Raw genomic sequence first — 10,572 nt, 5'->3', positions numbered from 1 at the left:
TCATCTTCAGTCACTGGTACCACATCTCCTTCTGGTGCCACCACAACCGTACCAAGTGCTCCCTCTACTACTGAATCTGATACCCTGACCAACAGTGAAGCCACCACCCAGACTCCTGATGCTACAACTCAGGGGGATAAGACCACTACTGAGTCAGCAGATAGAACCACTGCAGCTACCACCGCTCTAGCTGAAGGTGCCACAACCCATTCAGGGGACTCCACAACCTTAGAAGCCAGCACTACATCTGTTGCTACTACTGCAACAGTTACATCATCTGCAACCACAACTCCTATAGCAGCTTCAGATGCCACAGATGCCACAACTACTGCTAGTATGAGTGTAGCAGTCACCACTACCCCTGCTGAACCTGCTTCTTCAACCACTGAAGCTGCATCTCCAGGGGAGGAGGACACTACTGAATCTTTAGGGACGGCTGCCACTACAACTCCATCGGGTTCCACTTCCACCACTGTATCTGAAGATTTAACCACTGTACTGGACCCTACCACCCCAGAACCTGCAACAACTGCCCCCACTGAGGAGGTCACTGCTACCACAGCAGATGATACTACTCTCTCTGCAGCAAATACTGATGCTGCCACGACTCCTTTTGAACAATCCACACAACCCCTTGAGCCTTCCACACTTGCAGGCTCAGCTGGAACCACCTCTGCTGTTGACAGCAGCACACAACCAACATCTGCTACTACGACTACAGCCAGTATACCTATAACCAGCCTTACTGATCCTTCCCCATAATAAAAGCAATGCTGTGGTACATCTCAAGCATCTTGATAACAGGTAAATCACTGCAGGCAAAGATTTAGATGAAATTCAATAGTGCTCTATATATCTCTAAACACCTTACTTAATAACTAGTTATTCTTGATATGCGTAAGTATTGATTTTTTGCAATTCTATGAAAGAGAGCAGACAGTCTCTCATTTTGTATACAGGATACAGAGGTATGAACTGGTTCAAATTCAGAACACATGGTGGAAAAACCAGGAATACAATCCACATATCTTAATACTTAAACCAATAGTCAGAAAGCTTAGAACTCTAGAATTAACCCCAACAGACAATTTAGTAGGCAGCTGAATCACAATCACTTTGTTTCTTTTTCAAACTAAAGATTACTCAGCTCTAACACTCTAGAACTATACATTTTTAAATAAAATTCTTGGGGAGTGAAGGGGCGCCTGATGAGGTTATGATGTAAAAACACCCAAACAGTATTTCAGGAAGAAAAACTGACAAGTATATAAGCTCAAACACAAGAATGAGTATCACAATCAACTTATTGTAAATACATGAACTTCAGTGGATTTTGGCATAAGTGTCACCTCAGTTAAGTTCAGATGGAAATGAGGAAATACTGCTACAATTAATAAGGAAAATCCATGGAGAAGAAAAAAATTGGAAAAATTTATAAAATAAACTTTTATCAAAATATAACAGTGAAACAACTAGTCTAGATTAAAACTCTAAGATACAAGGAGCCTATCTAAGACTAAAACTCTTAAAACTCTAAGATACAAGGAGCCTATCTAAGACTATCTCAGAGAAAGAACTGATGAAACACATAATATCAAATTTTTGTATAAAGGTTTTTGATTTTGGGGGGGCATTTACAATTTTTTTAAAGGTGGATGAAAGCATTCTAGGTTGTTATAATGATGAAATAAGCTTTAAACATAGCAACTAGCTATGCTTTAAACAGAATATCTGACTAGTTACATTTTATCTTACAATAGAATCATGAGCTGTCATAAAAATAAGAGAGTGGTACTGGGACAGGGAAAGGTATATAGACTGAAATATATTTCATGTAATTAATGGAAAACAGCAGTTTTAAACCAACTAGATAATGTTTATAGGACAACAGAAACTAATTTTATATTTCTCAACATTTTTTCTAGGTCATAATTTCCCTAAATATTAAACTTCTCATCTTAATTTTTGCCAATATCGCCTCAAGAATTGACTGCAATCACACTTCAGAAATGAGACCATTCTAGAAATTCTGCTTGTTTCACTCTCACTTCTTCTGTGTGTTCATGTCTACTTCTCAGCTTTTGTTCAATAAATCATTTTGAAAATCATTTGTTCCCTGCACATATTTGTATCACTCTCACATGTTCGGAAATGAATGAAAAGATTAATATGCCTGTCCCTCTAAGAAAGATTCCAATAAAGAGCAATAATAAAAAATAAGGTTGATCAAGACCTTAATGTTCCCCTCAGCTTGGCTAAATTTTAGACAGGCTTCTTCCTGACTCCAGACCCCTGGAGTCTTAGAACATCTCTTTAAAAACCGTGCAGTTGTAAATTCTTTCTTTTTCTCTTTGAGATGTAAATGTTTTTAAAAGCCTCTTTCCAACTTTACAACCGAGAAATACCTTTCTTAAAGACCTAGGAGCCAAGGAAGATACTGCCTCTATCTCCCAGTCTCTGTGGGAGGGTAGGATCCTATTTCGATAAGCACCAACTAGCACATACATAGTGTCTAAATCACAGTAAAACATTTGCAAACTCAAGAATTACATAATTTGCTCTACACATTCCATTTATCAACAACCTTATAACATCCACTAGCTCATCCCAGCCCTAAAAAACCTCTCACCTTTTGTTTCTGTAGAGTTCAATATTTAAATAGTATTGAATGAAGACTTCCTTGCCTGTTTGACATTGTCCTGCAGTTTTTGCTTTGACAAGGTAAAAGTGTAGAATGCAGAAACTATAAACAAAGTTTGGGTTAAAACTTCCATCAATCAAACTCCACAAGACATAAAAGGAATGAAAAACAGGGTCAGGCCCACTAACATAATCTGAAATGTCTTTTCACATTATGCCTACTTTTAAGACCATCAAAAAATATATATTAAATTTTAGAGACTGAGAAGTTCTGAATTTGTAAGTATAATAAATATACTTTTAAATGTATAGCTGATTTTGAAAGAAAGTAATAATAAGGGAAATCCTTACAATACAAAAATAAAATGAAAATAAAATCCAGGGAGGAGATGTGCACGGACTCTGAGGATGCCTTCAAGGACGTGGCTGGTCTTGGTAACCCAAGGGCTTGAATTTTGAAACCTAGATGAAGACAAAAGAACGGGCATTGAGCCCACTCCAGACAAATAGTTGGAAATAAGTCTCTCCACATAAACCTGGGACTCTCAGGAAGCCACGTCCTTTAAATGGATTCAAAACATTTTGATCACTGGTAGAGGGAATTGAAAAACAATCCGCTGTACCCGCCTGAGTCTAAAAGATGAAAGAGAATTTAAGAGACAGTGGACATAGTCTGAAATTACCTGTTTCCCTTCCAATAACGTAATAAAGACAAAGGAACAGAGGCAATATTCAAAGACACAAGGCCTGAGAACCAGTCATATCATTCGCAGTTTTATCAAAATAACAAACACGTAGATATTTTTATAAAACAAACAACATGCGTAAATCTGGAGCTACTCTTCCCCTTGAGTACCATCTAGTACAGATTTTCCTTGACTTACGACAGGGTTATGTTCTGATAAAACCATCTTAAGTTGAAAACACCAAAAGTTGAAAAATCGTTTAACACACCAAACCCACCAGACATCAGAGCTTAGCCTAGATGACCTGAAACACGTGCACAGCTCCTACAGTAGCCCACAGCTGGGCAAAATCATCTAAACAAAGCCTATCTGATAATAAAGTTGAACAGCTCACGTAATTTATTGAAAAGGAAAGTGAAACCCAGAATGGTTTTAAGTGCATTGGTTGTTTACTCTTGGGATTGGACAGCTGACTAGGAGCTGCAGCCCCCTGCCGCTGCCCAGCATCAAGAGAGAGCATCATGCTGCATATTGCTCATCCAGGGAAAGATCAAAATTCAAATACAGATTCTACTGAATATGCATCAGTTTTGTACCATCATGAAATTGAATAACCGTACGTAGGACATCACAAGTCAAAGACCATGTATGCTAATCACTCTAGTGAATCCATTAGATTAGGCCTGACCCAGGGACACCCTCTTCACAAATAGACCAACAGCCCAGGAATGGCCATCCTGGAGGCGTTAGTATTGCCCAGCTTGTCTATGTATGTAAAGTACCTTGAGGTTATCATTTACATTCCAAAACAGTAACAATAGCTGACAATTACTGAGCAAAAATAGGTCCCAAGCATTTTACATATTCATCAAATGAATATTGGGTATTGGATGTAAGTGATGAATCACTAAATTCTGCACCTGAAACTAATATTACACTGTATGTTAACTAACTGGAATTTAAATAAAAACTTGAAAAAGAACAAAAAAAAAAAAACCTTTCAGCAGATCTTAGTAACAACTCTGTGAGGTTGGTTCTATTGTTAGGCCTTTTTTTACATATAAGAAAATTGAAGCTTGGGGAGTTTAAGCATTTGCTCAAGATCAAACAGCTTAGAAGTGGTGGATCTAGCATTTATAAAATTACATCTAGATTTATGTTCTGACCCCAGAACATAAAATAAATGAAGCTTGGGGTACCTGGGCAGCTCAGCTGGTTAAGTGGCTAACTCGTGGTTTCTCTCACTCTCGCTCTCGCTCTTGCTCTGTCTGTGTAAAATAAATAAATAAATCTAAAAAATAAATAAATAAATGAAGATTAACACAAAACTAATTTAATTGCAGATAACATCTTTGGCCTAGAAAAGCTGGCTCAAAGCATGTGAAGAAGTTGGATCCCCCCGCCCCCCGCAAAAGAAATAAGCATATAGGGGCACCTGAGTGGCTTAGTCCTTAAGCATCCGCCTTCAGCTCAGGTCATGATCCCAGGGTCCTGGGATAGAGTTCCACATCAGGCTCTCTGCTCAGCGGGAATCTGCTTTTCTCTCTCCCTGCTGCTCCCCGTGCTTGTACTCTCTCTCTCTCATTCTGTCAAATAAATAATAAAATCTTTTAAAAAAAATAAAGAAGCCTGTAAACTAAGGTTACTTCTACCACATGATCCATGGCTAGATGGCTCAGAGGGTTATACTGGATACTCAGCACTTTCATTCCAACAAAGGACCTATAAAAAGACAGCTTAATGTAAAAGAAAGTACTTCAGAAAAAGAAATGACATTAGGAAAATACAACTTGGAATTTCCACTTCCTGAAACTCTGACAACTTAGATGATTATCTTTGGAATATCAATACCCATGGCACCGAGAGATGCTCATCTGACCCCAGAACTATTCAGTAAAACAGAAAGAACTTTTGGTTTTAAGTTTCATTTAATACACTGAACACACCAAAAATCAGAGCTTAGCCTAGATGACCTTAAACATAAGGAGAACACTTAAAATTAACTTGAAGGGCACCTGGGTGGCTTAGTCAATTAAGTGTCAGACTCTTGATTTCAGTCATGATCTCAGGGGTCATGAGATCAAGCCCCACATCAGGCTGCATACTGGGCATGAAGACTGCTTAAGATTCCTCTCTCCCTCTCCCTCTACCCCTCGCCCCTTAAAAAATAAACAATAAAAATAAATATAAACATAAATAAAATTAGATAAAATAAATACACTTGAGGGGCGCCTGGGTGGCTCAGTGGGTTAAAGCCTCTGCCTTCGGCTCAGGTCATGATCTCAGGGTCCTGGGATCAAGCCCCACATCGGGCTCTCTGCTCCGTGGGGAGCCTGCTTCCCCCTCTCTCTCTGCCTGCCTCTCTGCCTACCTGTGATCTCTCTCTGTCAAATAAATAAATAAAACCTTAAAAATTTAAAAAAAATAAATAAATGCACTTGAAGTATAAGGGCCTATTTAGCCAGAGCGGCTTCATCTCGGTTGAACAGCCATTTTGTTGTTTATGCAGTAAAACTTAAACTGACCCTGCTCCCCCCCCCTCCCCAGAGGACTTACTTAAAAGCAAGTCTGGGAAACTAGTAAAATATGGTCGACCAGTGCCAGGTAACAGAGCCCAAATACAAGGGCAGGTCAGGCCAGGTGGAGACATCTAATCAGTGCAGCGCATACTGTCTCCCTAGCTACCAAGGAGTGTGGGCCCCGCCTTTTGGGCGCCAATTCTGACCAAGATGATAGGCTAGTTCCAATAGCTACTATGGGGTAAATTCTAATTCAACTGGCCACCAGTGTGGGACCTGGCATGACTGTGCAGCTTTCTCTGTGTGCTGCAATCTCATTGGCCACCTGTGTGTGGGCCGGCTCAACCACATGGCCTTTGCTCTATAAAAGTTAGTCTGTGAGGCTGGGGGTGGTCGCCCTCTCTGTAAGAGGTGGCCCCAAATGGTCGGTTTGATTCTCGATGCTTGGTGTGAAATAAAGCTTTGCTTGACCTTCGCTTTGTATCAGTCTCTCTCCTACCACGGACCTATCAGAAGTATGTTGCAACGTCTACTTCTAAATTACAGAAATTCACATCTAGCTCTTGTTGCCAGGGACATTTATAAAGGGGGAATCACAATCACAAGTCACAGTCCAGCTAATGTTTCAAAGGGAGCACACCGCGAAGACCAGCCACTACTCACATAAAGAAACAGAACATGACAGGCACACAGAACACTCTCATATGCCTCCTTCCAGTCATTCCTCTTGACAAACAGCAACTGTCCTTCTGACATTCATCTTTTCATCCTTTTTTTTATCTGAAGCATAATTAACTTATAGTGCTACATTAGTTTCAGGTATACAATGTAATGATTCAACAGTTCTATACATTTCTCAGTGCTCATCAAATCCCCTTTATCATTTTATTCTTGAGCTCCAAATCCCCACTTCTGATTGCTTTATGAACTGAAAGTATTTGTCTAGATACCATGGAAGCATCTCAAATATTACACGTTGGAAAGGAATGTGTTATATTTGCCTCCCATAGCCTTCTGTCCTATGGTCTCCATCTCTACCGCGATCTATCATCCACCAGTTGCCCAAGCTACAAATAACAGTATTATCCTCGACTGCTCTTAATCCTCACTGTATTCTATTGATTCTCTCCCAATTATTTTGTTCTTTTTTAATAAGTGATATTTTCTTCTCTTGCCCTTCACAGAGACTTACAACCTCTACTCTAGACTGGGATTAATAGTCTGCAAATTAGTCTTCCTGCTTTTAATTTCTCTCATTCATCTTCCTCATTATTAAGGCAAGAGTGACTGAAATATTCTAGGTACCATGCCAACATATCATGGCTGGACACAGTGAGTTACAGGGAAAGCAGAAAATGAGTTCTCAAAGGTAATGGGGGATAATATTCTGTAGGACCTTTAAGAGTTTAGCTTTATTTTTAGTAAGGTGAATTACGTTACTAGAGGCTTTGAACAGAAGAGTAGCATAATCTGACTGATATTTAAAAGAAACACTATAGCTGCCTATAATGATAACAGAAAGTGGAATCAGAAAACTAGTTAAAATACAAAAACAGTAATCAAAGTGAGAACTGACTGAAACTTGACCGGTGGCAGTGGTATTCCTGCTAAAAGTCATGAGGTTCTAGATATATTTTGAAGGCAGAGCCATTAATATTTGCCTAAGAACCAGATGTTGGGTATAAAACAGAATGAACAGTCAAGGACGACTCTGACCTAAACAGTGGAATTAATGAGTTACTATATTAGTTTGCACAGGCTGCCATAACAAAATACTATAGAGTAGGGTAGCTTAAACAATAGAAATTTATGTTTTCACATTTCTAGAGGCTAGAATTCAAATTGATCATTCTGATTACCAATAAGCATTAACAAGCATCTGAATATTATGATCAAATATGCTTTTCTCTGGGCATAAGAACAAAGAGGATGGAGAGTTATGTTTACTCTGAACTGATGTCTTCCAAACAAGTATGATAAAACAAGAGCAGGACAAAGGAGTTAAAAGTATGTCAAAGGGAGAGACTTCAGTAATTGTTTATTAAATGTGAACTGGGTAAGGAGAAAAAGTAAAGACTTGGAGTAAGGAAGAGTTAAAATTTGGTATGATTCACTGACTGAAGGAATTTAAGAGATTAAATAACTGATAGAATCACAGTAGCAAATAGAGGTAAGAAAGTCAGTCATTTTTAACAGGGATTATTAGAAATGGTGTGTTTTAGTTATGGCCATGAGAATGAGTAGTTAAGACAAAATAAACGATAAGTATATAGGAAAAAAGAGTCAAGGAACTGAGTTAATTGAAAGGACTGTCTATATAAACACTGAAATCACCAAGAGTTGAGAAAGCAGTGGTATTAAAAAAAAAAAAAAAAGTTACAGTGAGCCAAGAGATAAATCTGTGATAGTTCATTTTTTGTGTTAACTTGATGGGGCTAAGGGGTGACCAGATTAAATATTAGTTCTTATTGTGTCTGTGAGATTGTTTCTGAACGAGAGTAGTATTTGAATCAGTAAACTAGTAAGGCAGATCATCCTTCCCAATGTATCAATCGTCCAATCCTTGGAAGGCCTAAATAGAAGAAAAAAGGTGGAGCAGAAGGAATTTTCCCCTTTATGCTTCCTGCCGCTGACTAGAGTTGGGACATTGATTTTCTCCTGCCCTTGGATGAGGTTATATACCATTAATTATCCTGGTTTTCAGGCCTTGGTCTTGGAATGGAATTACACCTCCGGTTTTCCTGAATCACTAGCATGGAGATGGCAGATCACGAGACTTCTCAGCCTCCATAATCATGTGAACCAACTCCTCATAGTAAATCTCCCTGTATACAGGGAGATTCATTATATATATATATAGGTTTTCTTTCTCTAGAGAACCAAGATGAATACAAAATCTTACAGGAAGAGGGAAAGTGAGTTCAGTGTCACTATATGACTAATTGCATAATGTATGAGAGGTGTATAATGATGTAAGAACCTAGGCTGGTGAAAGTTTGAAAAGAGACACAAAATGTTTGGAGCATCAATAAGGAGCAAGGGAGATTCCTAATTCACCTCTGAGTTCAAAGGTACGAGGGATATGAAAAAGCAAAGAAGCAAGACTTAAAATAATAATAAGTAAATCCATGTCTTCAGGTTGGGGAAGTTACGTTGAATACCATTAAGGATGAAGGGCACAGTAAGATTAGTCTTCATGATCTCAAGCCAGATGTGTTGAGTTTCAGACTACAAAGGGGCTAAAGACTTACAGCTTGAATTCACTCCTATATATTCAGATTTTAAGGACCAAAAAGGGCCAGTCTTATGAGCCCCATGAATGTAGTGACATGAGGAAGGGAAGATTTCCTTACTTCTGAGTTCCTAGGACTTCCTCTAGATCTCTGCTGATTCTACTCTTATCTCAGGCCATAGATGCCAAGGAGAAGTACGGAAATCAGACATTCTCTTTTCTTAACCCCAATCGCTCCTGAGAATTCTCATTTCTGTGCCATTGTTCATAATTTTTCGTATACCTAGTAAGTACCCCCCAACCCAACTCTAGTCTCCAAATACCCATACTTCAAGCGAAAAACTTTTCAAAAATTCATTTCTTCTCTACTGAAACCCCAAAATTATAGTGCTTTGATTATGTAACTCATAGGCCAGATTTTGCCTATCTTGCTTCCCATTACGTCACTCAGGGACTGGAGTTAACAAGCACTCAATTAATACTTGAATGAACAAATAAATGGCACTAAATATGATTATGATATACATTCTTTTCCTCCTAGAATAGATTATAATTTCTTTGAGAATCAGTGTTATGTCTTCTACTTTTGTTTTTCCACCAGTGCCTTTCACACTCAGTAATACTTGCTGAATTGATATACATCCTCATCCATTAAACATATGGTGCTGATAAGCTTGTGAGTCAGTAAAGTAAAACAAGCATTCTGTGAAAATTAATTAGAGCTATGCCTGTAAGCTTCACTTTTGCCATGTAAGAAACATAACTACATGTGGACACCAATAACCTGTTGTCTAATCTGTAGCTCCTCCTTCAATATAATTACTATAGCATATGGAAAAGTGCTGGTGTTCGCTTACTTATGCATTACAGAGGACAACCTCCAGAAATACTGAGTAGATCATAAACAGGAAGGTATGTGGAAAAATAAATGAACTACTCACCTCCATGAAGGGAACAATGGATTAGAACTTCTTAGACCACAAAAAAAAAAAAAAAGTATTTCAAAGATGAAGTTTCTTAACAAAGACTTTATTTTATTGTCCCAGGTTCAACTCTGGAAACCATGAGACAGAAATCTTAGCTATCTTAGATATTATAAAGTTGAATTAGTGCCAGCCAGGAATTCTGAGTCTGAGTCTGGCAGCCTACTTGAAATGAAAAGATCTTCAAATATTATCTTTAATTCAATGAACATTCCATCCTTAAGTATGTATTACTGCATTAGCTTTCCAACAATTACTTTAAGAGCCATGAAGAGCAATATTTAATGTCATGGGAATGGTGTTTCTAAGCTACTAAAGTGATAACATTATAATTGTTCAACTCATGACACCCTGCTTTTTATCTGAAGGTAATTATCATGTACACAGACGTTTTATACATCAACACTCCGCTTGATTAAAAGAACAATCCAGTGACAGTCTGGGATATAACTTGGGGATTCAGTATTTGTTCCAATGCATAATAAAAGAATGTCAGCTATAGAAAAATATTA

At 38.2% G+C, this 10,572-nt stretch overlaps 1 protein-coding gene across 1 annotated transcript in view; it reads left to right on the top strand.

The window, feature by feature from the left end:
* LOC116859438 (mucin-5AC-like) overlaps positions 1–2,072 on the top strand; it is a 10,570-nt gene extending 8,498 nt beyond the window's left edge. The window contains exons 3-4 of the mRNA XM_032844748.1: positions 1–804; positions 1,926–2,072. The exon at positions 1–804 is cut by the window's left edge and continues 3,171 nt beyond it. Coding sequence (XP_032700639.1) covers positions 1–762 — 762 coding nt within the window. The 3' untranslated portion in view covers positions 763–804; positions 1,926–2,072. The remainder of the gene's footprint in view (positions 805–1,925) is intronic.
* The last annotated feature ends 8,500 nt before the right edge of the window (positions 2,073–10,572 follow it).

This window comes from Lontra canadensis, unplaced genomic scaffold (genome assembly GCF_010015895.1).
Source record: "Lontra canadensis isolate GAN:19392208 unplaced genomic scaffold, GSC_riverotter_1.0 scaffold1, whole genome shotgun sequence".
Lineage (NCBI taxonomy): Eukaryota > Metazoa > Chordata > Mammalia > Carnivora > Mustelidae > Lontra > Lontra canadensis.
This window is presented reverse-complemented; position numbering and strand designations above follow the sequence as displayed.